The sequence below is a fragment of the Tinamus guttatus genome, unplaced genomic scaffold (genome assembly GCF_059628265.1).
Source record: "Tinamus guttatus ecotype Peru unplaced genomic scaffold, ASM5962826v1 Tinamus_guttatus_pri_ptg000327l, whole genome shotgun sequence".
Lineage (NCBI taxonomy): Eukaryota > Metazoa > Chordata > Aves > Tinamiformes > Tinamidae > Tinamus > Tinamus guttatus.
This window is the reverse complement of record NW_028288861.1, coordinates 4,416,442-4,443,731: the sequence shown is the minus strand read 5'-3', so window position 1 is coordinate 4,443,731 and position 27,290 is coordinate 4,416,442. Positions and strand designations below refer to the sequence as shown.

The 27,290-nt window shown below is 35.3% G+C and overlaps 1 protein-coding gene across 1 annotated transcript in view; it reads left to right on the top strand.

The window, feature by feature from the left end:
- Positions 1–27,290, top strand: part of STRN3 (striatin 3) — a 57,189-nt gene that overhangs the window by 25,658 nt on the left and 4,241 nt on the right. Inside the window, exons 6-14 of the mRNA XM_088529244.1 lie at positions 298–430; positions 1,130–1,271; positions 5,134–5,244; positions 12,292–12,432; positions 18,135–18,268; positions 24,361–24,536; positions 24,682–24,729; positions 25,857–25,978; positions 26,895–27,062. Of these exons, the coding sequence (XP_088385370.1) occupies positions 298–430; positions 1,130–1,271; positions 5,134–5,244; positions 12,292–12,432; positions 18,135–18,268; positions 24,361–24,536; positions 24,682–24,729; positions 25,857–25,978; positions 26,895–27,062 (1,175 nt within the window). The remainder of the gene's footprint in view (positions 1–297; positions 431–1,129; positions 1,272–5,133; positions 5,245–12,291; positions 12,433–18,134; positions 18,269–24,360; positions 24,537–24,681; positions 24,730–25,856; positions 25,979–26,894; positions 27,063–27,290) is intronic.

Genomic DNA, 27,290 nt, shown 5'->3' with positions numbered 1-27,290 from the left:
AATGCAATTAACTACAAGCCTTAGGTAGGAAAGTAGGCAGGACTGTAAGAGTTCAGTGTCAAAACTCTTGAAATATTTAATACTATTCTGTGGCAAGATATTATTGAGGGGTGCTTTTCACCATAAGGAATTAGACAACTGTAGAAACTCTTCTTTGTGCAACTATTTCTTGTTGTTTTGTATGTTTTAAAAATCTTAAGCTTTTACGTCAGGTAGCAGTTGCATTTGATCTAATTAATCTTTGAAAATCTCAACAGCAATTAACACTGACTCACAGTTAATGTTTCTTTTATATAGGAATTCTGGCGATGTTCTTGAAACATTTAACTTCCTAGAGAATGCCGATGATAGTGATGAGGAAGACGAGAGTGACATGATAGAAGATATTGCAGAAGGAAAAGAAAAGCATCGGATAAATAAAAAACACAAAGTAAGGATTTCTTTTAATATTGTGTAGGGTATAAATCTGAAATTCCCTTAAAAACACTTTTCCAACTAGCTACCTGCTGAAAGGCATATCTGATTTTATTTCTGCATCTCTGAATAATCTGAGCCTTCCTACATGGCAAATCTTAAGCCAGACAAAAGTGCATCCTTTTTGAGTTTTTGAGGAGGTAGAGTCAATCCTATGTGGAGAGGCAGCTAAATGATGTAGTGAAAAAGTAGATTCCATGCCAAATAACTATTTAATTCCTTTATGCAGCTTCTTAATTGGAAGTGTACCCTAGTAGACCCTAGTAGAAACTTGTCTCCAGTGGCTTCTTTCATAAGGCTCAATTAAATTTTGTGCTGTTTTCTTTTTTTCTTTTGTTTTCATTTCTGTTGCAACTCTCTAGGTAGGATAATCCGTCCTCTTTTAGGTCTTTTTTCATTGTTATGGAATATTCTTCTTGTCATTGGGCTTTTTACATGCAGCAACATTAATTTGACTATGATACAGACTGTTTAAATACAGTATGTTCTGGTGGTGAAAAAATATCATGAGGACACTTTCTACTTCAAGTTGAAAAATGCTTTCCTGTGAAACTAAACCCTCTCTGAATGTAATCTGTGTCATTTCTAACCTAGGTGTGTATTGATAGATAAGTTTTCATGGTTCAATTGCAGAAAAAATGTTATGTTTTTGCAGATTGGTAATGAAGGTTTAGCTGCTGACCTTACAGATGACCCTGATACTGAAGAAGCTTTGAAAGAATTTGACTTTTTAGTGACAGCTGAAGATGGTGAGGGAGCTGGAGAAGCCCGAAGTTCAGGAGATGGAACAGAGTGGGGTAAGATATTAACAAAAAAGTTTAAGAATATAAATATAGGAAGATATGTGTTCATGTGAGTTGCAGCACCTACTAAAATGGAGTGTATGTGCGGATGACTGAAAATCAAATGCTGGTGACTAAATAGTAGAATACTGTATATTGAAACTGTTTAAACTATTGTCATTGCAGCAGATAGGGTTGTTTTATGTTTTGCTTTTCATTCTAAATTCTAAAAGAAGAAAACTCTTCCTTATTATGCAAGAAAGACCAGAATTCTCTATATTTTTATGCTTCAATTAAATCATCCTTCAAATCTATTTTTTTGTTTGTTTTTTGTTTTTCCTGTTTCCTTTTTGATCAGGAGCCTTAAATTCTTTCTGTGCTCAAATTAAGCTTATCTTTAATGTTCTTGGTGGGGGGAGGAAGGGAAATATTAGTATAATTAGTTTTACATGCTAAGATTTTTTAGATGCTGTTGCTAATATAGGTTGCCTTAAGAGAATCAGCACTCTTCTGGACTGTTTCAACTTTTTTTGAGAGTCAATATTAAAATTAAACAAGTTACTGTTTCAGTATGAAACACAGTGAGCTAAGTACATTTCAGAAATTCATGGAACTGGAGATCCTTCAAACGACAAAATTCAAAGAGGGAGGGAATCTGGGTAGGAAAAATAATTAATAGCTATCCAAGACATTCACATCTGCCTTGATATGAACGTTGACAATCTTCATTTCTGAAGAAAAGCAGTTCTGCAGTTGCGCTAAGTCTTTGACTGTAAGACCAAAAAGTGCCATTAGACCGTGCTGTTGGATTGCTTTATTGAGACAGTGAATTTGTTGCAACCAGATAAGCACATCATTGAGCAAACACAATAAAAAGACCTACAGAAATTGTAATACTGGTATATCTTGCAGGAAAATCATCCAGCTTTGATTTGAAGGTATCAAGGATTAGAATGAATTTTCTTTTGGAAATTAATATCAAAGGATTAGTTACTTGAATTTTTAAAGCTCAGTCTTATTTCTAGTTGAAAGCCAGACATACCGTAGCATTCAGTTCTGATAGTGCTCATCTATTTTTAGAAGCATTTTAGTGTTCATTAATGTTGTCCCTCTTTGACAATCATCTTTTTATTTAGTAAAAGAGACAAATCACTTAGCATAAAATATTTCTCAACCTTGAGAACCAAATTTGTGGCTTTCACTTTTCAGCATCACTTAAAATGTAGAGAAATGCAGAAAGTTCCGGTCATAGCTTTAGTTTTACCAGAGAGATAAAGACATCTTGATGCTCTAATTCATGCAGTCAAAGAACTCACTTGTCCTGTGGTGCTGAAACTTACCAAACTGGCTCGTCTATAGCAATCCCAAGTCGTTACTATCTGAGATTTCTTTCCAGCCTGTTATGTGTTGCCATCTTTTCAGCTAATTAACCAAAATCTGTGGTTTCCGATGTGAAATACTGATATAAAAAATGTAATTTTTGTCAAATTTGTCAAATGATATTGACCCACCACACTTCTCAGAGAACAGTCTAGAAGTTCTTATATTAGAATTCATGTTAACCCATGGCAAAAGTGAGGCAGAGCATTTTAAGATTTTTGGTAACTGGTCCAACCTCAGCCACTTGGTTGTTATCAAAGTGCTCACACCTGAGGCAAGGAAATGGGGAGGAGGAACAAACCGTCTCAAAAGGATGTTTTCCAAGTTTTGACAGATGAACGTGATATCTGTAAGTTTTTTTTCAAACACTTTATACCAATTTACCACCTTAAGCCAGAAGACAGACTTCTAACTCTTGTAGCACTCTTCTCCTCAGTATGTCACTGACTTTGATGTAGCTGTTCTTTTCTTAAATGCATGCTTAAGAATGAGATTGTATGTGTTTTGTGTGGGGATTTTTTTTCTCTTTTTTTCTTTTAAGTTGGTGTGTATTTGAAATATTTAAAGGTTCATTATGTCATGGTATCTTGTTCTTTCATCTTTTCTAAAAGTTGTACTGTAACACACAGATTGGACCTACTATTTCAATTTTGTCATCACGATTACTGAGGAGTTTGATGCTCGTAATTTAAACTACATCTTCTCACACACACCAGAGTGGCACTTGGCTTCTGTGCTCTCTTCCTTGCTCCTTCCCAAAAACATTATATTGATCTTACATATTCAACTTCTGGTTCAGTTTAACTGCCACTTTCTTTCCTCAACAGTGCAAGTACCCAGCTGATTCTTTTACTATTGTTGCATTGGATTATTCCTCTCGTCCCTCTTCCTCCCCTTTTTTAACTTGTCCTTAGGTTAATTGCCTTGGTGATAGGTGGGTAAAAATATATAAATATATTTTAAAGACACTTAAAAAGATATATATTGTTTTTAACTCCTTCCCCTTTGGTTTGGAAATGTCCTCTGACTTAAGTAGGGTCTCTTGTATTTGCTGCTCTTCTGTATCAGTGTTTTGGCCCTGCGATCCTAAAGGATGAGGTGTTTGTGGCTGCAGTTTGTCAGTGGTAGCTTTAGTTTAGTGTAAGACCTAATTGCTCTGTCCTGCTCTGCAAAATATTTGTGGAAAGTCCAGGTATCCATGAGATTTTTCTCATTCTTTGCTTTCCCCGCCTTTGCTATTTCTTCTTCTCAGTTGCTGACTTCTGCCATTAATACCTGCTGTTTTAGTGGTGGTTTTGTGGGGATGCCTCAGTGCCCTAGGGTGTCCTTCCCTTCTTTGATGTTTTTTAACATGGAACATTTGTATTTAAAACAATAGTTATCAGCTTTCTGTTTTATATACCTTGCATCCTAAATGCATAGGTTTTGTGAGGGCCCTAACATAAAACAGCACATTCTAAGTTATTTTAATAAACCAATTGGCAGTTTGCTTTCCGTTGTCTGTGGCTCCTCTTGCACACTTTTGTCACCTGAACAACTGACATTTAAAAATAGCTTTTTTTTTTTTTTTTTTGAAACAGAAATATAGTTGTAAATGTGATTCTGCAAACTGGGTATTTGGGGGACCTAATTTTTATCAATTATGTCTCAGTAGTTTGTGAGCATAGGTTTAACTAATGCAGAAGCCAAGAGTGCGTTATTTTTTGTCTGTTTGTCTTCAATCAAAAGTTCTAAATACACTTCTAAGACAAGATGAATGTAAATTTATCCTTTTACTAATCCCACATTTCCAGAAAAGTTAGTGATCCTAGTGCTACTAGTGATAGTGATGGAAAAGTTGGAACATGACTTTTCTTGGATAATAACAAGTTCAGTAGGGTATGTCACACAGAAAAGACATGTCATTGAAAACTGCTCTGGAATTGTGTTTCTGCTAATTATAATGGAATTGCTGGAAGACAGTAGGATGTCATTACTCTTTCTGTGGTTGCCTGTAGGACCAAAGTTGTTCTTGTGCATGTGGGATGAGTGGGAAAGAATGCATGGGGGGTCTTCATGAGCAAACTGCCACTGACTGCCCTGGCTTGCGTTTTCATAAATGATACAGCATGAACACTTTCTTTTTTGCTTGTTCAACACTGGCTGAAAGTTTTCTTAACGCTACCTTTCTAAAGATGCAGTAATTATTTGTGAACACAATTTTATGTGTTTTGAAGCATCTAACAAGCAATTACTTAAAAAGCATGATTTATTTGTTCATTAGTAACAAATTAACACATTGTTCAAATGTATAGCTGTTTTTAAACAGTGCCTTGGAAAATTCTATGAAATGAGAGTTATTGTTTTATAAACTTAAAAACTGAGACTGCACCTTTAATATAAAGAATAATGAAGAACTTTTTATTGATGGTCATATACAGCTGTGAAAATAAATTGCCAAGAGCTTGCATTGCCAATTGCTGTTTTTTTTTTTCTTTTAATAATATGCTGCATGTAGACAAAGATGACCTGTCCCCAGCTACTGAGGTTTGGGATGTAGACCAGGGGCTAATAAGTAAACTGAAGGAACAGTACAAGAAGGAACGAAAGGGGAAGAAAGGGGTGAAGAGTAAGTGCAGATTCTGAATATTGTCTTGCAACACTTTTTTGCTTATCTATATCAAAGATTTTTTTTTCTCACAAATTCTGTTTTTCTTTTTTCATTAAACTTTTTTTTTTGTTGTTGTTAAGGGGGCAACCAACTTTAACTTTCTCCACACTGAATGTGACTATGTTAAAACCTTTATTGTCAGCCATTTCCTAGATGAGAAATAATTAAAGCATTTAAATATTTAAGGCAAAATTAAGTAAAGAAAATTAACAGCTTTGAAATGCAAGTTTAAATATGAGTGCCCAACACTGCATTTTGGGGATATTTCTACTTCAGAAATTTTAAGAAAAAAATTAAAGTCTTTCGCTACTTTTCAAAGGAAAATACTCATGTACTGTTTTTTTTTTTTAATCAGCTTGAATTTAATTAAAGCTTGTTTTATTACTGCATATGGGCATGTGTGTGTTTTTAAAACCCAAGAATGAGAACTTCAAAATATATGCAGTGTGAATACAAACTTTTTCGTGGATTTGATTTTTTTTTATGCTGCCTTTCTGTGTTGAGATCTCTTTACTCTTGAGAGGAAGAGTTTTCAAGCCAGCTGACCTTTTGAAATGGCATAAATTGAACCAAGCTTAAGCTTTAAGTTGCTTAAAAATGTATTACTAAATTATATTGCCTACACAAACCTCTTGGTGGATAAAATGGTATTAATTGAGAGTCAGTTTGTAGAAACTACCTTGATTGCAGTTTTTTTATTTTTTAAAGTGTATTAATTAGTACTATTTCTAGCTATATTCAATAAAAATAATTGGAACATGAAAAATTGCATGAGTGCACACTAACTAAATCAGGTGGTAATGAGTTAAAATGTAACACTTTTCATAAACAGTTTTACAACTGTTGATTTAAAATGTGAAATCACTCTGAGTAAGTCCTAACAAATTATAGATCAGTTTGTGCATGTTGATTGTTTTGAGCAGTTTTGCATGGCTCGCACATACACATATAAATATACAATTTTTGTCAAAGTAAAGCATTGCTTTTGTACAACCTTCGATCATTAGAATTTATAGAAGTAGTCTGGATAATAATGAAGTGTTTTAATATGTAGATAAGCAGTTAATATTTATCAAAGTGGCACAAACTATTTTGTAGGGATAGGAACTTCTTTTACTATCAAAACGTTTTTTTTATTTGGAAAATTTTTGTTGAACTTTCCATTTTTTAAGACAGTTTTGGAAGCAAATTAGCAACAAATGTTTTTATTTGTAGAAAAAAAAAACAAATGAAAGGATTTAGGAGAGTTATATTTCGTTTTGTGTGGGGAAAAAATACAAAGATGCAATTTCAAAAGCTCTTGAAACTGTAGCTCTGTTAGAAGGTTTATTTCTGTTGTTTCACCCACCACTGTGCCAGTTAGTTTCTGCTTCTGGCTTTTACAAGGTGAGCAGCATTAAAACAGCATTAAGTGTTATTACAGGAATAAAACTATACCAAAAGCTCTTCCCAGGGCTCCGTATTTTTCTTGGCACTTTCTGGCATCTTCTTTTTATTTGGCTAGAAAGGGTTTCTCATTCCTGCAGTTATTACTTTCTTGGGTCCTGTGCAGTTAAGGATTTTCATAATTTTATTTTTCTATCTGCAACAGTCTTACTGTTTTTAAAAGTGCAAAATCTTCTCTGATCAAAACAATACTACTTTATCAAAAACTGGAGTTTTAATGGTCTATAGCGTTGATTAAATTTGGAACAACTGTTTAAACAGTGATAATTCTATCTGAAATGCCTCATTGTAAGCATGAAAAAATTAACAGTGCATCATCAAAACACTACCCTTTATCTGTGCTTTCCTCCAGTGCTTTCCAGCACCCTAACATTAAGCTTGCACCCTGGAAGATGGCCTATATTGGCTATTGATTAGCATCTTGCTCTGTATCAGATGGCTTTGGACAGTGTGTTCCACTGTCAGAACTTACAGGGCTACTTTCTTGATGTGAATGTTGAAACCTGCTTATGTTCACAGTAAAAAAACCTAATTGGGATACAACTGTGTCACACTGCTATAGAGTGACATAAGTCATTGCTTATTTTTATAAAGTTTAAGCTGCTTTCTATTGAGAATACCTGAGCTGTACGGGTAGTCTTACAGGGTAGGTTGTGGGTGGGTTCTGCATGGGTGCAGCAGCAGTTCCTGGTTTAGAATTGGCCTCTAAATAACTGAGTAAATAGAGCAATGTAACTTAAAACACAGAGAAGCATGCATTTAAGCTTGGGCAGGTTTATTTGCAAACTTTGACTTGTAGATTTCTTTCAGCTTTTTAAAAATATTGTTGGACTGAAAATAGAATAGCATAGGAGCTTCTTTGGCTCTTAAAGTCTGATAACTCACTGCAATTCATCCTGAACAGTCATCTCTTATTTTGCTCTTCAAAATTTCAAGGGAATTGTCAGACATTCTAGCAAAATATATTTTTCTGAGGTCTGTGTGACATCTTAGTGTAAATGTGTTTTGGCTATCACTTATTTAGAGGATAGCATAGTAGGGCAAATATTCTAATGGATTTTTTTGTTGGCTATCCCAGTGGTAACTAATATGTCTGAATTTAAAGTTTTCTTGATGACAGAATTCATAGCCAAGGTTCAGGTGTGATAACTTTTCACTTCTCAGTTACTCATCTTTATGTTTGAAGGTGATTGGATTCTAGTTTCAAATTTCTGTCATGTGCGTTCATGTGTTTCCTTTTGTGAGAAACACCTGAATTCAGGTCACTTCCTTTTGGGACATATTTCATCTTTAGGATGCAAAATTCTTTAGGATTTTAAAATCTTTAGGATTTTAATTACAGAATTTAATTACACTTGAATTCTCTTTAGGGAGTTAGCAGCAAAATAATTCAACCTCTGTTTATTGAGAGTCTGTTTTATATTCACAACAAAAAGACCTATTCTGGACTTCGTTGTGATAAACAGCTAAGGAGTGAAGGTTTGATTTCCACCCAGCCCTCTTCTTTGCTAAGAGCACTTTTGTAGTAATATGCTAGATACATGCTAGAGTAAAACATCTTCTTCTTTCCCAGGTTTGAATCCTTTTGGGCAGGCAAATCAGTGTAGATTTTTTTTTTTTTTTTTTTTTCCTCTCCAGATACCATCTGCTAAATTTTCAGAACCATGATACTGAAGATGATACCTACCACATTTGACAGCATTAGGTCAGAATAATGTGTTCTTCAGCAACTAGAAAAGTATTTGTCAGACTTTAAATTGTCTATTTGGATCACTATTAAAATGAAGATCCTCGTACTAATTTTCCTGGTCCTTGTAGTTTTTCTTTTATCTCTTGGTTCTTTTGTTCTTACTCAGTCTAGTCCACCATATGTGTGTATCTTTCCCAGTCTCTGTTCTATCCTTGATTTCTGGAGAAATGATATAGTAGCTGAAAGCATGAAAGCAAATGTAGAAATATAACAATCTTCGTTATTATCTCCTCTTGATGTGAGGCACTCTAGTGTTAGATCCAGACATGAATATTCTATTTTGCAGCTAATGTGTTTATGGCTTTTCAAACAATAGCCTCTTGGTGTTGAACATGTAAATACCTTTCACCCTTTTGATCTCGGGAGGAAGGTACAGGGAGATGGGATAGTAGGTGTCTCCATTTTGTTCATAATGGTTTCAAGTTAACCCATTGCCTTGTTTTATTCTTTAGAATCAAGGGAGAACCTAGAAAACAGTTGGCTCGTTTGTACCTTGGACATAGTTTCTTATGCAGAGACAGCATGTTCTTACCCTTAAAATTCCTTTGTAACATTTAAAATACTTAAAGGATGTTGTGAAATCGCAATTGCTATTTATTCAAAAGGAGAAATCAGTAAGAGTTTCTGTGGTGATCATATCCTGAGTATTGACATTTTTCAGCAGGAGTTACAGAAGAGATGCTGGGAACAGCAGAAGTTCTCTTAGGAGCTAAAAAGACATTTATGTCTGTATTATATGAGGGATTGAGGGCTGTTTCCAGATCATACCTCAAGGATAAGAATTGATGAAATTTGTCAAAACATGGAAAGGCAAGACTGACGACTCCCTGATTGGGGACATTCTAAGTGAATGGTGGTTCAAAGTAATAGTGGATAGCAGAGTGTGGAAACTTACAGTTCCTTCTCATTCTGCTCAGAGACTGATCTTTGCTCATATATTTTTAGGGTGAGTGTATTTGAAGGAGGTGTCCAGTTTGGATGCAGATTAGAGCTCATGGGGTTATTTTGGCGTTTTCCATGGATGTGCTGAATAGCTCAAGCTATATCGGCATAGAGAAGACAAGTTTGTGCTCTGCCGGAGAACAGAGAACTCTGTATATGGAGGTAGACAGCTGCGGGTACCCTGGTAACGTCTATCTTGTCATACACTGATTGATTTATAAAATCTTCAAGAGTGCATCTGCTGGCAGTCACGTTAAGTGGCTGGAAGTCAACTCAAATAGAAAAGATACAAAAAAAGGCTTTGTGATCTGTGCGGTTGAGATCTGGGCTATTTTAATAATGTCTCCTTTAAAATGAGATATCACTTGCAAACCCCAACTGTTATATCTTTAAAATAAAGAAGGAACTTTCTCTATTTTAAAACCCTTGTTTGGGTAGAGGCATCTTTCCAGTATTGTGCTCTTCAGACTAGATCGACTTTATTTCTATCTGCTGATGTAGAGAAAACTGATTACGTGATGTAATAGAACTGGCTCTTCTCAGGTTTTGGTCTGTCACTTCAGGATCCTGGATCCTTCCTCACAGTAACACCCTAGCACCTCAGCCCTGAATTGGGAAGGAAGGGGAGGTCATCCATCTGACTGCCTCCATCCCGTTCTCCTGGCTCTCTGCCTTGTGCAGAGCAGCAGCCCAGTCTCCTCTTGCTTTTCTTTTGTTTCTCAAAGTTAAGATCAGAAGAGCATCACACAGTAGGCAGTTTCTGAAAATTCGATCTCTAATACTACCTCTGTGATTCTTGGGTATGAAAATACTGCAAGCCAGAGTGAGTGTGTAACAGCACAGGTAAGATATAATGTAACTGTGGGCCCTCAAAAATAAAAGGACTTTCTGTTATTTCAGTTCTATGAGAAAGAACGTTGTCCTCAGTTTCTCTCCTTTAGCACTTGTCAGAGCATTGCAGCGTGTGTAAATGGGGATTCTGTATCCACCCACATGGCTGCTTCCATGTTAAATCCAACCAGAAGGAAATAATTTTTATGCATTTAAAGGAGATGCAGTGTGTTGCAGGAAAGTACAAGCTTCCATAGCCTCCTCTAACACGCAAGTAGGTCTCTTTCTGTTAATCCTTGCCTTGTCCATCTATAACTTTCTTGAGGAAAATAATGTTACTTCCGGGCATATTCTGCCTTGAAGAGTAAAAATTTTAACCATTTTAATAGGTTTACATTCACTCCATTGAAGCTTCTGTACGAAAACATTTATTTCTAGACTCATTTATTCGTGAGTGAGATGAAATTTCACCATGCAGATTTCTCCTCTTCCATAAGAGAAATACTTAGCCATTTTTTGTTCTCAGACCACTTCAAGGTAGCAGTTCTCTTAGGCTTAATGGAAATATTGAATGTTTCATAGGAAGAAAGGAGAGGGAAAAAAAAGTAATGCCAGAAACACACACCAAAAAAAAAATGTAAAAGGGAGTTTTAGTTTGGCAAAAAGATAATTTTTCGCAAGTAGTAGTGAGGTATGTATCATGCCTCATGGGGTGGGCACTGTATGCTTTTGCTATGATTCTATTTTCAGAAGTACTTTTTGTTTTGGTGTTTCTTTGTTATCTCCAGAGAATTTGCTGTCTTGCTAGATACTTGTTTTGATCATGTAATTTATAGCTGCCTTTTAACAGCATAAATGAACATTTCTACTTTGGATAATAAATTGGTTTTAATTCTGTTGTTATAATTATTACTCTTTTATAGAATAAAGGCGCTGCTTTGAGTTTGCATTTTCTTTTTAATAATAGTGGCACATATCACATCTGAGTTTAAAAAATTCTATCATATGTACAAATAGCTATATTTTAAAATTAGACATGTTTCAATAGGCCTTATAACAGTAAGTCTTAAATGAAAAAAGCACACTGTTTTTTGTATATGTGCTTTTTAAGTATTTTGCAATATAAACACCAACAGATTGATTAAAATCTGATTGTCATGTACCATTATAGATCATTTTCTTTAACTAGATTCCATCATTATGAGTGAAATTTCATTTCTTGGTTGAAGCCTGACTTTTGACATTCTTTGGAGAGAAGAATCGATTTAGTAAAGTTAGATATATTAAAATTTAAATAGACCATTCTTATTTGTGATTTCTAATGTCTGCATCATGAATTTAATGCATGTATAATGTAGTATGTCTTGTTTCTAGCAGCATACTTGTATTTTACGTGTAACATGCGTATGCACTTTTATACAGTGCTGGAAACATGCTTTCTCTTGGGTTTAATAAACATTTTATACCATTTAAATACCATTCAAAACCAGGGAAAGTTAACTGTTTGTTGCACCCTCTGTCCCCTCCACCCCTGTTATGAATTATTTGTACATTCCCCTCATTTATAAGCTTTTTATTTGCACTCTGTTTTTCAGTGTTAAAAACTGTTTAGCATAGTTAAGACTGTCTAATATTGCGAATGTTTAACCCGTGTGTTTTGTTACATAATTAATGCTCGGCTTGACTTCTAGCTAGGGCTGTAAGATGCTGAGTTTTTTTTCTCCTCCAGGAAATTATAAAATAGATCTACAGAACACAAAGCATTTTTTCTTTGATTTGCTGAATTAAAATGGTTTGCATGTAGTCTACAGATTTATGAGTTAATTTTCTTTTGATTTCCAAATTTATGAATTAATTTCTTTTTGATTTCTTTGTATATTATACTAATATACAAAGAAAAAGAAAAGCAAATTTGTTTGTTTATCGAGGTCCCAGCAGTAATTATTCTTGTTTAATTAGTTAACTGGATTTTTAGACTTCTGCCAACTCAAGCGGTAGCAATCAAATGAATTTTTGCTGCTGACATTAATTTACAGGAGTCAACAGGACAAAACTTCACGACATGATAGCTGATCTGGGCGATGATGAGCTACCCCACATCCCTTCAGGAATCATTAATCAATCTAGGTCACCCTCTTCTAGAATGACTGATCATGAAGGTGCAAGAGCAGAGGAAGGTACAAAATATTCAGCTACTTATTATATTTCAGGAGGTTTCTTTGAGAAAGCACCCATTGTAACTTACTGTCCCCTTTTAAGCTTCATGCAGATGCAGTTTACAAAAAGACACCTCATTATTTACATTTTTTTCCAAATGGTTTTGTGAGAATATAGGCTGAGTTCTTGTGGCTTGCCCCTGCTGACCTTAATCTCACGATTATTTTTAAACAGCTGTGTGTTTTTACATTATTGATGGTTAAATCCCTGTTTGCAAACCCTGTGTTAGGATAACTTTGTACTAATAGGGTGTGATAATACTTGATGGGAGGGGGGATAAAAGGTGAGTCCTAACATTTGATACACAGATTGCATTAAACAAGCAGTTTTAAATTAGCTTTTAATTTGAGAACAATGTGTCTCTGCTGCCTCATATACATATATATATATATAATTTTTTTAAAAAATTCGCTTATTCTATTTTGCATCGTGTTTTTATGCTTTTAATGTGTTTCTTTACAAAGTATTAGTTCCCATTTCAGGTGCATCCTAAGCCATGTAAGTTATTGGCAAAAGGTTATCTTAGTAACTGCAAATCTTCTACTCATCTTTTTGTCTCCTAGGATTTATTGAAGTTTTCTGTTTTAAAGGAATTATAGTAACTCTGAGATTAACATACTGTGATAGAAATTATCCACTCTCTAGCTTAAGTGTACTGGAAATGTTTAGCTGATTTTATATTCAGCTATTTTAGGATGATCTTTGGGCTGTAAGCCCTGGCATGCTATCGGCTCTCCCAGATGTTGAAAGAATTTCTGCTGTTACAGATGCTAATAAGACTGGGGAAGAAGCAACTGACAGTCATGACTGCTGGCAATCACCCCTGTCCCCAACCAAGCAATTTCCTAGTCTGCTGCTCCCAAACTCTTATCTTATGTATTGTCTTCCCACCTTCTCTTTTGTGCCCTTTCTTTTCATGTATGTTTTTATTTCCTTATTCAATTAAAAATTATTCATATCAATATAAATACGTAGATATATAGAATATATAATACGTATCAGTATAAAACTTAATCAATATAAAAGCGCAAAGGTTCAGTTGAGAACCTACTGGTGAATTTTCACACGCTGAAACTGACCTACTTGTATGTTCCAGTATTGCAATGGATGTGATGTACTCTGGTAAAAATATAAGCCACCTTTATAGCAACTTTGTGCTGGGTTTTTGGGATGCCTTTTAGCCTTGTTAAAGTGCTAAGAGCACTTGTCCCTACAGCTCCTCCATCTGACTTAAACTTTTTGCAAGCTACAAGGGCAAATACAACATATGGTTTGCAGAGGAACACAGACACTTGGAGACTTAACAGAACAGGCCATTCAAGTGTCATGTATTTTATTAAAAATATCTTGCAAAACAAACATAATGAAGAGACATGACAAATTTGAAGATGGCTTTTATTGTCTGTTCATGTAATGCAGTATATTGTATGCAAATTCAACAAACTATATGTACCATTCTCGAATAAGCTATACTTTCTGGATTATATTTTCACTCAATGTAATGTGTTCATATGTTTTCATCTTATCTGTTTAGTCTGTTATGCTTTATTCATTAAGCAAATGTGAATATCTGTGTCACTATAAAAATTATTGTTGCTTTATAACTTTTAAAATTCAAATATTAGAATATATCTTTCTGCCTAGTCAGAAATCTGTCCTAAATATTTTAATATTTTTTTTTTAAGTCTGTCTATACTATATGGTGCAAAGCTGCAAGTAAAGCTTAAAGACAACAGTCTTTCAATTCCTTCTATGTCCATGCTCTGGTAGTAGTAGTAATAAAATAAGAGCAAAATACTTCATGATAGAAGATGCTGATTTGCTCAGTTGTTTATCTAGTTGTTTTAAAAGCTGAATTCTCCTGCAAATAATTTTGGGCAACTAACTTCCTTACTAAGACACAGTAACCTATACTCAAGGATGTTCATAAGCTGTAATTTTCTCATGGCTCTGCATATATCTTATGCTTATACTCAGCTCTTAAGCATTTCTTCTGCTTCTCAGGGTTGTAATTGTGTGATAAAAGGAACGACTGTTCATTTTATCCATAGCAAATGGTGTATTATTATACTCCATTTTTTTCTCTCCCTCTCTTATTTTTTTCTTTCCTTCGCAGAGGGATTCATGGGGAATTAAGCTATCATCCTGCTTGGCTGGGAATATAATCTCTCATTTTCTTATTATTTATTCTTTAAGAACTCAGATGCCTAATTAAATATGATGAGAAACTTGCTATGCCATAATTCCACTTTATAGTTCAAGCAATAAGAAATTTGAGTTTCCATTTCACCGTATTGCATGCTGCCTTGGGAAGAGTCCTTCAACAAGATCTTCCAACCTATGTGCCATAGGGAATTATTATTGTTACTTTTTTCTTCTTGAAGATCCATGGAGTATTGGGCAATGTCCTTTTGACAGGTAATAGCAGTGGTAGCGAATTGCTCAGCCATGTATGATACAATATTGACTGCTACATGCAGTCATACTGTAAATTGCCTTTCTAGAGAAAAAGAACAAAGTGTCTCCTCTTAATAAGCAGTGGAGGCAAATGTGGATGTAGATATTTGACTGGATATTAAAGTTGTTTCAGTCTGTGCTAATCCTACTGCCTTAACTTGATTATCCGTAGCATCAAGAATTTCAGGGTAGAAGAGGCTGGTTAGGATTGGCCAAGCAGATACTTAATTGCTATATCTTTTTAGTTAGTTTTACCTAGAAGCTAACTTATACTATCACTTGTCTCTTTACGTGTTGCAAACTTAAAACTGTTACGCTGTGAGGATAATAGCGTATACTATGTTAGAAACATGCTTGGATACTCTCTTTAAAGATAAAAGAGCATTCACTAAGTAAATTGGCTTTCTTATAAAGGTTTGCAGTGTGCCAGGCTATGAGCCTGTATTTTTAGTAGGTACAACTCTGTCTATCTTTCACTGCATTACTTTTCTACAATCAGTATTTCTGAAAACTTGAAACTATTTTTTTGTTTAATTGAATATGGCATGTGTCTGAAACAAAAATCTGTAAATTACATTTCAATATACTTGCAAATTAATTTTAACTGTGCTATTGGCATTGTTTTTAATGTTGAGAAACACTTTTCTAAATTTCAGATAATGTTAATTTTGAATTTGTAGATAATGGAATTTTCAACTCTTAAGCAAATAAAATTTGATAAGTTTATGAGCTATCCGTTAATGTGGTACCATAAAGTACCATGCATAAAGCATCCTGCAGTTTTAGCACGGAGTACATTTTCGGAAGAGTTTATCTAGTATTTGATAAAAACTGACCACATTGCTCTCAAAAAGTATTAGCCTGACAGATTAAGGAGCTCATTCAAATCATGAGGGCCTATCTTAAAAATCAAATAGGAGTGACAACATCAAAAATGGGATGGAAAATGTCGTCAAATTTAGAATCAGCTTTTTGCCTTTTTCTCAGTGGTCAGAAGCTTTATTTCTGTTGCTGTATTTGAGAAGTCTTGGCTTGTAGTTGGTTTGTTGTGTCTGTGATGCTGGGACCTGCTCCAGACACTAGAAGTGAGCCATTTTTGGAAAGTCCAAATAAAAGATTTAGAGCTCTTCTAAGGATTGGGGAGAGAGAGGGGGGAAAGTATCTGCTAGAAAAAAAAAAGGGGGGGGATTTAAAAAAAAAAAAAAAAGGGGGGCTAATTATTACTTATTTGAGTATTTCACAATTTAGGTTCTTCAAAAGAATGTTTGTGATGTTATTTTAACTTTTGCTTTTACTTAAAACATGTATATCTCCCTCTTATCTTTATGTTCAATTCAGACAATTTTATTAGAAATAACAATACTTAGAATTTCAGCTGTCATCTAGTAAAGACAGAAACCTCAATAAAAAAAAAGAAGAAAAAAAGAGGAAAATATATGGAAAATAAGAGTTTTCCATGAATATGACAAATTTCTGAAATAATGATGAATGGCTTTGTGAAATATTTACAGAAATGAAAAGCTTATTTGTACAAGAGCATCATAAACTTACTTTGGGCTGTGAACGTAATGTGGTATTCAGATGTTTCTAGGCCTTTGTGTGGGCTATGACTTACTTAAAAAGAGGTAATTGTGACAAGTTAGAGGATTATGTGTCCTTTTGGGGGACTTACAGGAGGAGTATTCTTTATTCTTCCTGGGAATGCTGTCTGTACTAATAAGTTTGTGTTTTCAGTAGTGCAGTAATTTTCAACCATTAGGGCTTATTTTATTCTTGAGAAATGCACTTTTGTCTGCGTTGAAGTTTTTCTGTAGATCTAGCTCCACTGGTTGTTCTCTGCACAACTCTGCCATAGCAACAAGATCAGACACCTCTACTTGACACTTGTTCTTTGTCGCTTTTCCTTCAGCTGTTGTCAAACACGATTAAGTTACCATTCAGGTAGCATAAAGCATAGTGTGATTCAGATGCTCCTTTGAAAAAGGAATGTGTTAATTCTTAGTCCTCCTTTTTTTTTTTTTTTTTTTTTCTTCTCTTCCCCACCCTTATGTAACATTTCTAAACAGGATAGAGATATTTTTTTGGAACTGGAAGCTTTATTTTCCATATTTTTTGTTTTCTCCAAGGGAATTAGAATCAGGAGAAGGCATTAAAATACTCTGTATTCTGAATCAGTGAAATCTAAATGAAAAACAAGTTTAATATTAAAAAATGTCAAACGACTTAATAAAGTCTCTCTAAGTATTTCTAAGATGTTCCTGCCTAGTCAAAGTTAATGCTTAGGCAAAGTATTTAACTCCAGCTGTCAAGTGTCCTAATTTCTGAATAAAAAAGTATATTTATAAATAGGAGACTTCAGCAATACACCAAAGCATTAAAATACTTGAGCATTTATTCTGGTACTTCACTGCTAAATTGTTATTATTTGTAGATATAGAAGGGAGAGGTATACAGGATTATTGAAGCGTATAAAGACTTTGGGTGAATGCTTGAAACTTCATTATTCAGGTATGAATTTAGAAGGAATGCTTACATGGCATTTTTTTTTCATTACACACTAAATGAGAGTTAATTAAAATGTTACCGTTCAATTTTATGAAGATACAGCTATCTAAGAAAAATTTCAACTGAGTGTATTTTAAATATTTAGAATCCAAAATTATCAAAAAAAAAAAAAAAAAAACAGAAAAAGGTTTCACAAAGTGCGGGGTTTTTTGTTGTTGTTGTTTGTATTTTTGATCTCAAAAACTGTAATAGAGATTTTTTTTTTAAATGGTCCTTTAGCCTGAGAGAGAGAAATACTTTCTCGTGCAAAGATATTTGACTAGTATAAAGTGCAGAGAATTATTTGCAAATAGAAAGCAGCATGGTGTAGTGAATGAGGTGCTTTGAGATCTGCAACTTGGTCTTTCTGTGTCACTATGGAGTGATGTCAGTGAAGTTACTTGATTCTTCTTTTGCATGTATAAAATTGGTTCTGTGTAAAGTATGTTGAAATCAAGTGACAAAGTGTAAGACTTGTGTATTTATTATGTGTGTGTGTTCGCACATGTGTGCGTGTAGTCATGCTCTCCTTACATGAGGCAATATGAAGTGCATAAAAGTTTTAAATTCTGCTTTGTTTTTAAGTGATGAATAATGCAGTTTTTCATCAAAGTTTGAGTTATTATACTGAGACTTAAAGAAACTGTTTTGTTCTTTGTAGCTGAGCCAATAACGTTTCCGTCTGGAGGAGGCAAGTCATTTATTATGGGTTCTGATGATGTTTTGTTAAGTGTTCTGGGCCTTGGAGACCTTGCAGACTTGACAGTTACAAATGATGCAGACTATAGTTATGATGTAAGTGCAATTTTATTTTAAAATTCTTTATACAGTTGAATCTGTGATAGTTGATCCCCTTTCCCTCCACCCTGAACATTGATGGGGACTTTGAGGACAGAGATTTAATACTAAAAGCTGTTGTTTGGGAGGAGGAGGGAGCACCTTACTGAATGCATTAAGTAATTTGGGTAATAAGAATTAAGACAGCATTTTTTTTTACTTCATTTTTTACTTCAGTAATTTTGTTTAAATTTGTTCCCTGGGGGGGTTGTGTTGTGACTTAAATGTATATTGATTTCTTAGCAGAGGTATTTTGAAGGAGAACTACACTGAAACAGAATGGAGTGTTGCAGGACATGCCATACAGCACAAACGTTGATATCATTTCTTTGCTTTCCACTTTGTGTTTAAGGACAGTTATCAGTACTGTCAATATTGTAGTGTGTTTCAGATATAAATTTTTGGGGGTGTATTTTTATTCTAATCCAGAGTGTTGAGAGATTCTTCTTACAATTTTCACTAAGTGACTACCAGTACTGCTTTTATGAGTTTTTTTCATTAGATAGTAATGTTCAGTGGCTGGTTAGGGAAGTGTTCAGGTAAGTCTTGCATGTTGCATATTTAAAACTTGTGATTTTTTGTTTGCAAGATACTTCAGTGTGTGTTTTTTGTTTTTAACTTAACTGTTCAAGTTGGATGCACTGTGTTTGTATTGGAAGCCATTACTAGTGATTTTTTCTTAATACTTTGGAACTTGCAAAGCAAAGAAATAATTCCAGGGTCTCAAAGTGCACAGACTTATACACATTTTGTTTAAGCATAAAAGTCCTTCAGTATTTGTAACTGGTTGAAGTATTAATTGCTGTGGTGAAGTAAGTGTTTACACTTATGTTTCCCATTTATTGTATAGTATTACACTGCGTATTTATTTTCCCCCAAATAACAAACTGAAACATTAACTGTAGCTTCTGTTACTGGATTGTATAAAAATGAATAAAATAATGGATTTTTTAAAGTGCTTTTATGCATACTTTTGGAGTATTACAAGATGAAAAAATTATTTCCCTACATTTTTATAATTTGTGGGTATGTAGTGGTATTAAGAGTAAAGTTAACACTGCTACATGTCCACATATTATCAGAGTGTGTGCCTGTTTCATTTCAAATGACATAATACTTCTAAGAAATCAGAGCAGAATTTTATGACAGAGTTCAGTTTCATTCTTATTTTCTGTCGTAACTTAGGATTTTGCCTTCTGTCCAGCTAAATCTCCTGTGTAATCACAGATGAAATGTGGCAAACTTGCATATCTATCACAGGAAATCACAATCTTGTGCAGTGTTGCAGGAAATTATCACTGTGCTTTGTGACGTTTTACTGATAACTGATGAACAAGTGAAACTTACAGAAATGTTTATTCAGTAACCTCAGTGAGGTGAAATGCTTTAGTGCAGCTCAAATTGGAAACATCCAGAGTTAGTGGCAAGCCAGTGCTCTTAACCTTTCATAAGTTCCACTGGAAATTATGAAATTGAATCAACTTTCTCATATAGCATTATTTTTTTTTGGTTAATTTTAAGTGCTCCTATTTGTGTCTTCATCTGCTAATTCAGGAAAGTTTAACTTAGTGCTGATTGTGTGAGGAAAAATGTTTAACTTTTTAAGCAATTTAAAATCCCAGGTCAAGTTTCCTAACTTCTCAGTTGACTTTTTTTTTTTAGATGTTATCACTTCCAGCAAAAGGGGAGTGAGATGCATGGAGGAAATGAAGTGGGAAACATTCAGCAGTGAGGCAGTTGTGAATGTGGGGTTAGGTCACAGGGGCTTTTGCAGCAGCAATGTCTGTCCCGTCCCAGAGTTGGACCTTGGAGAGACTGCCAGAAGCAAGACTGGTTTTGAGGAAAATGTCAGTCAGCTACATCACTGCTGATTTGCAGTATGTATTTTTCTCTTCTGTGAAGTACAACTTCTGCCTAAAAGTCTGTAGCATTTTGTTTATTCCAAGAAAATGTGCTTTTACAGCTGAGCAAAGGCAAACTCGGGAAGCATTATAACCAGTTATTTCATTGACACCAGCTGATCAAACCGTATATGAGAGAGCTGGTGATATTTGTGTCAGAGCTGACAGTTTGTATCTGCCGAGAGCTATGTAGCACAGAGCGTCTGATTTCACCCAGACAGAAAAGTCGCCTGTACTCCTGGGAAACTTAGAGAATGAAGTGATCGGTATGCAGGTATGAAATACTGCTTGAGCTAATAAGAAATTTGTCTCACAAATTTGTCAGAATGCTTTGAAGGGGTCAAGTGACCCTGTAGATGGGAATGATTTGGTTGCTTGAGTGTAGTTGGATTTTCATAATCTCTTAAGACCCTCCTTTAAAGGCTCTTAATTACAGCTTGGGCAAGGATAGAGAGAGGTTGTCTACTGCATTAGTATCTGGCTGATACAGGAAATGGGGGATAGGAGTAATGTGTATGACACTTGCCATCTTTGCCTGGATCATTCTGCTGTTTCATCTGACAGTAGTAGTTTATTGGTAGCTCTTTATTTAAAAAGAGGTCGATGTTCATCCTACTGTGGAGCTGAAGAGACTGAAATTCATAGCTCAGATGGCTTTCAGATGGCTTCAGCATGCACAACTGCTTAAGTTATATCCACCTGGCTATATATGTGGAGTGTAATTAGGCCCTGACTCTGTTCCTACCTGTAGGACAGTACTGGTAGAGCCTTTTAGTTTCATGCTACTACAAGCTTAGCTGAAGCCACCACCGTTTCCAGCAAGTTGGCAGATAAGTAGCTGATGTAAATCATCTCCTCTAACAAGCCATTTAAAATTCTTTCTGTTTAAGGTTTGTTTGCAGTAGTTTCATGTCCTTCAAATATTTTAGGTTGGAAACAAAAAAAAAAAAAAGGGGGGGGGGGGTTCCATTGCTCTTTATGTATCGCTTCTTGCTGAGTGTTAGATTCTAAAGAGGGAGGAGAATGTGTACACAAGAAAGGATATTACAGCTTAAACAGAATTTAAATTCTAATTGAACGCTATAGTCCTAGTGCACGGGAATAATTTAATGTACGAGTCTTACACAATCGCAGCCGTTTAATAGAGGATCCTGTATTCTATTCAGTACAGCCATCTGGAGTCGTGTCTCTTTCAATATCTATGTCTTTATCTCAGTGCATGTAGCTCTTGGCACCCTGAGGAAATAACACTAATACATCAAGTACTTGAACTTGCATGTTTTATTCTAGGATTGCATAGCTGCTTTCTGTGGGTTTCTGCAATAAAACTTAGTGCAGCTCTGAAAATGAAAGGCCTCATCTAAGATGCTTGTCTTGGAGAGCATTTAAAAATCTCAAACTCTTCAAAGTCACAATACTGATAATTGATTAGGTTGCATTGAAAGGCATTAAATTATGGTTACTAATTACTGCTTTCTCGTTTCGTGTGTTCGCTGGGAGAGGTTGGTTTAGTTGGGAGAGGAGAGAGACTGAGCTTAGGGAAGGCCCTTCCATGCGGCTCTGCTTTCGCTTTGCCTTCAAGCACAACTCCTTCAGCCTGCTTCCCTGGTGGTTCGTGAGGCACCATGAATAGGTGGGCTCCCTCCCTGGATTCCCATGCGGACAGACAAAAGGGAGAAGAGGAAAGGGTGTTTATTTTTCAGGTTAGATGAGGCAAGTGTTAAGTACCACACTGTAAGTGCTTGTAAGTGGTGGGGAGTGCTGTCCGATCCATAGTGCTACCTGAGCGTTTGCATCTGACAGGCTCCTCCTGATGCAGGTGTTGCAGGTGTACTGGCAGCTCCTCATCTCCTCTGCATTTTCTTGTGCTATATTATGGTAAGGTTTAGGTGTGTTTTTTATTTTGCTGTAAGCTTTGATCTCACCTGTGTGGGTTCGGAAAGGGAGGAGATTTTGAAGTGTTTTTGTATCTTGGCCCAAGGAAAGCTTTAGGTTGTGGGTGTTTTATTACTTTGTTTTGTAGACCCTCTGTTACAAGTATATCTAATATTTGGCTGTTTGATGATAAAAGGGACTGGGATCAGTATTTTCACTGATGTCTCCTAATCCTATTTAGTAATGCCTATAGAAATCTAGGAAAAAAAGAGGAAAGGAGCTAGTGACCTTTCACTGTCACTTTTTTGGGGGTGGGTGGGGGAAACAGCAGTGGGGAGGCTAGGGAGGGAGTTGGATTCCTTATAGCTTCTGAGAAGATACCGCAGTGGCTTTGTTGACTGCAGTAGGAATTAGAAAGCTGCATCAGAAAGATGGATTGTATGCATTAAACCAAAGTAAACTATACTGCAATGTGTAACTATATTTCTAGGAAGTTATACATTGTGGTGTTTTCTAAAAGAAACACAATTTGCAAGTCTATTTTAAAATCCTCAAAACTGTAAAGTCATAGTTAAGATACGTAACATGTTTTTGTAAGCACTTCGGTACTCAACTCCTCAAAACCTTTACTTCATCAAAAAGCTTCAAATGAGACATCAGGACAATGTGTCTTTAAGACACAAATAATAACAGTTTTAGAAATTGAAGTGGAGATGGCAGGAACAAAGATCTCGAGGCTTTTGACAATAGCTGTGAAAATCCGAATTCTGCCTTACATTTTACCAGATTTCTCTGAACTGCTAAGTCTCAATTATCATTGCAACAGGTGTACTAAAAATTAAATCAATGAGCTTTTTTATTTTATTGAAAATAAGAAAATTCTTGAGCTTTTTTGAATGATTGTCCTTCATGGCTGTAACTGAAGTCTGATGTGGATGCTCATCACATCCAAAGAATGATTGTTCCTCTCTAATCTGGGACATGACGGTATGTGCTATAACTAGCCTTTGCTTTTTCAGATATTTGGCTTACAATTACCCAAACCACAGATCACCACATAATTATGAGGTAACATGAGTTAGCTGATGGCTGAATGCATTCTAAAAGTATCGAGAAAGTGTTAAATAGGGAGAGAAAAAAAAAAAAGAGAACTATTTTTCTATCTTCATTCATTTTAAACTTAGGGAGGTGAATTACAGACTCCATCTAAGGCAGCATGTTTAAGTTTTAATGCATATTTCTAGAATTCTACTGCATTCTCTAAAACTAAAAATGAGTTTCCTTCCTATGAAGCTTAAATGTGATATGTAGTGTAATTTTAAATATACTCTGAAGAGCAAAGCCTGGCAACAAACTGTCATGAAATCTATTGCTTGATATTTAAAAGAAAGAAATTACCTAGGTTATAGATCTGGTATAACAACTTCTATTGCTTGATCTCGATTTGGCATAGTTTGCACTTACAAAACTTAAAAAAAAAAAAAAACACACAAACAAACAAAAAAACAACCAAAACCCACCTTAAATACAGAAGTAGAAACTCTCCACACATTTGTAATTTTGAACAGGGAATTTTATTGTTTGACCTTTTATGTATGTTTGGATAGAGTTCAGTTTGGTTTGAACGAGTAAAGGTAATTCAGCCCAGGAGAGGGATCTGGCCTAAGTACAGAACACATGTATATTTCGGATCATAACATATGCTGTAATATTGAATGAAAAAAAAAAAATGGTCTTAAGTTATGGCAGTTACCCAGTATCAGGTTCTTAGCTAGATATGGAAGGTTTCCTCTTCATCTGATAGTGATAACCTGAAGCTTATTTTTGTTATGTTTAGGTGATAAATGGGCTTTTGGTAGTTGTAATCTTACATGGGTGCAGCGAACATTATAAGAAATGAAACTTGCATCTTCAGAGAAAAGAATGAAAGTGTCCTTGCACAACAGGATTAAACCTTTTATTTTAGTTATTGTTTGAACATTGAGGTTTCTTGTTTGTAAACCCATTATTGAACTCCCTTTCCCTTTGGAGCAAAAGAAACTGTAACAATAGAGAGGAAAAAAAATAACTTGCAGCATGCCTTGCCTTACAGAGTTACACATAGGCAGCTGCAGCTTTCAAGTTTCAATGTGTACTAGCTATATTAAAGTGTATTTTCTTCTCATACTACGTTTAAGTATATTTTTATATTTTAGGTATTTATAATATTTATATAGTTTATAAATATTTTTAAAACCAAGATAAAAATACTCTTTTTTTCTTTTCTTTTCAAAGCTGCCAGCTAATAAAGATGCCTTCCGAAAGACGTGGAACCCTAAGTACACGCTACGCAGTCATTTTGATGGAGTGCGGGCATTAGCTTTTCATCCTATAGAGCCTGTGCTGGTTACAGCCTCTGAGGACCATACTCTAAAACTTTGGAACTTGCAGAAAACGGTTCCTGCCAAAAAGTGAGTGCACAGGTGTACCAACAGTGCTTTGAATGCTTCTGCAATTGGTTAAGCTGTTAAGTTTTAGAGGCTTTCAGTAGGCTTTTTTGTATTGTCTTCCCACCCTCCCCTCAACCTGAAATATCTTTTCCTCTTTCTTTTTCAGGAGTGCCTCATTAGATGTAGAACCTATCTACACATTTAGGGCCCACATGTAAGTGTTTGATGGAATTAATGCTTGATAAATGAATTGCTCTATCTCATGGTTTCATACAGCACTTCTGCTTAAAAGGCGGAAATCTGTTATATTTTCTCAATCATATAGACCAATTCTGTGACACTTTATAAAAAGCAAGTAGTTACTGAGCCCCTGTAATGAAATGCACAGTCCATGATAGAACAAGAGTAGGAAATGGGAAACGTGGGAAGTAGAGTTTGCAGAAGATCATAATGGAATAACTGAGTAAAACCCATGTCTCGAAGACTGTGGTTTTATGTGCAATCTATAAAGCAGCCTTAAATAGTTTATTTAAGGAAATAAAAATGGTGATATTTAATAGATATTTTTATGTAGCAGGCTGAGAAAAGAAAATACAGATGCAATCGTCACAGGGGAAATTTCCACGCACTGGCTGAAGGCAGAGTGGTGGATGGTTTAACCAATCGTCTCCCTCTTCACCAGCTTTAAATACATATTTCTGTTTCATTCATTTGAGTTTGAAGTCAACAGTCAGCTCCCTTATATTAAACTCTGAGCATGGCCCGTTGATCAGATTAGCTGGCCATCTGTTTTCTGGGACATGGCTTTACAGTACAGGGAAGCCTGGCTGTAGCAGCTGGGTGTCCAAGGGAGTAGATGCTTTGCTTTGCAGTAGCTCTTGAGCTCCTGGATACCTAAAAGAGAGTGAGAAAACAAATGGCTTGGAGTGGTTGGAGCCCCTCGTTTCAGCATAGCTAGCTATTGGATTGGCATAACTGATTTGTAAATACTCAGCTCTTGCAGATGTAGCTGCTGCTGTCTCTGAGAATTAGTTTTTTCACTCTGAATTGCTCGAATTTGGATAGTTTGTTAGATGTGTTAGGAATTCTTTAGTACAGGTTTGTGTATGACTTAGTCTTCATAAAGATTTTAAAGCAATTATATTTACAAGTTTCTTTGCTGTTTAATCAAATTGTAAAATGGATTTAAATTTTTTCATACTATTTCTGGAAGATGAAATTGTTTTCAGAGAAACAGTACTGACTTGCTTTATTGGTTTATTTTCAAAGTAGATAGTCAGCTTTTTACTGCTGTACTGTAGGAACCATCACTAAACTATTTTTCTCTCTGTCTCTCCGTAGTGGACCTGTATTGTCATTGGCAATTAGTTCTAATGGAGAACAGTGTTTTAGTGGTGGTGTGGATGCCACCATTCAGTGGTGGAATATGCCTAGCCCTAATGTGGACCCATATGATACCTATGGTAAGTGTCTTCAACGCTTGAAATAATTCTTTTAAAAGAAAAGGTGTGTTTCCTGGCTCCACGAGAGAAATGTTCTCACTTAGGGTGCTTGAGAGGTTTTGGGCATAGCTTTGTGTCAGCAGAGTATGCCGAGAACAAACAGCAGTAGGCAGGCTTCAGTGTTTCAGTAGCTCTGGAACATGGGAAGCTGACTGCTTTAGGGATTTGAAATCAGCTGTAGAGGAAAGGCTGATCAGGCATCTTTAGGATGGTAAATTTGGAGGGAGGAAGCAAATGCTTCTTGGAATCACCCTGGGGCAGGCTGTGTCTTTGCAAATGATACGTGATCTAACTTAGTTTTGGTTGGTTTGGGGGAGTTACCATTTTGGGAGTGAGGGTCTTTTTTCTTCTTTTTAATGTCATTTCAACAAATGACTGGGGGAGCAGCAGTCTGCAAATTTGAGTTGTCAGCAAGCTGATAAAAGTTGACATCTTAGTTCATTATTGTAACTAGGTTTGTGCCAGTGGAACTGTTACGTTCTCTAAAACAGTTCTGGGGAATAATAGAGCAATATTATTAATTAAGTGTCGACCTGTTTAAAAGTTGCATTGTAGTAGACTAGTCTGCTTGGGAATTAAAGATATATGTAAATAAAGCAAGTTAATGCAGAAGTATGTGAATTAGATCCAATTTTTATTTGCATTCCATTTGCTCCAGAATTCTCATTGACACTGAATGTTTTGGGGGCTAACTCTTTTTTCTTGCTGGTATTTTAGAATAGGGGGTTACAATTAACTGGTTAGGTCACAGATGCGCAAAATGTTAGGCAAATAATGAATATTGTAATATATGAGAACTGCTTTATGTGATACTTAAGAAATACTAATTTAAGTTTTGTTCATTAAAAAGATTTTCCTTTTTAACTTCTTTTTCCAGAGCCAAACGTTCTAGCTGGCACATTAATTGCTCACACAGATGCAGTGTGGGGTCTTGCTTACAGTGGTATAAAGAATCACTTACTATCTTGTTCAGCAGATGGCACTATTAGATTATGGAATCCACCAGAAAAAATGCCCTGTATTTGCACTTACAATGGAGAGAAAGGTAAGCTTTAACTTTTTAACTTAAGCAGTTAAGTGTTTGTTTTGAAAATCTGTTATGACGCAGCTGACAGAGTCTCAAAACTAGTTAACAGTACTAAGTGTAAAAGATCCTTTAAAGGGACAATCCTGGTGTTGCAGCTCTACCCTAAAAGGTGCAGCTAATTTCTTCAGTAATGTAGAAGTATAAAAATATTTAAATCTGTTAAGAATTTCAAAAGTATTTTAGTCA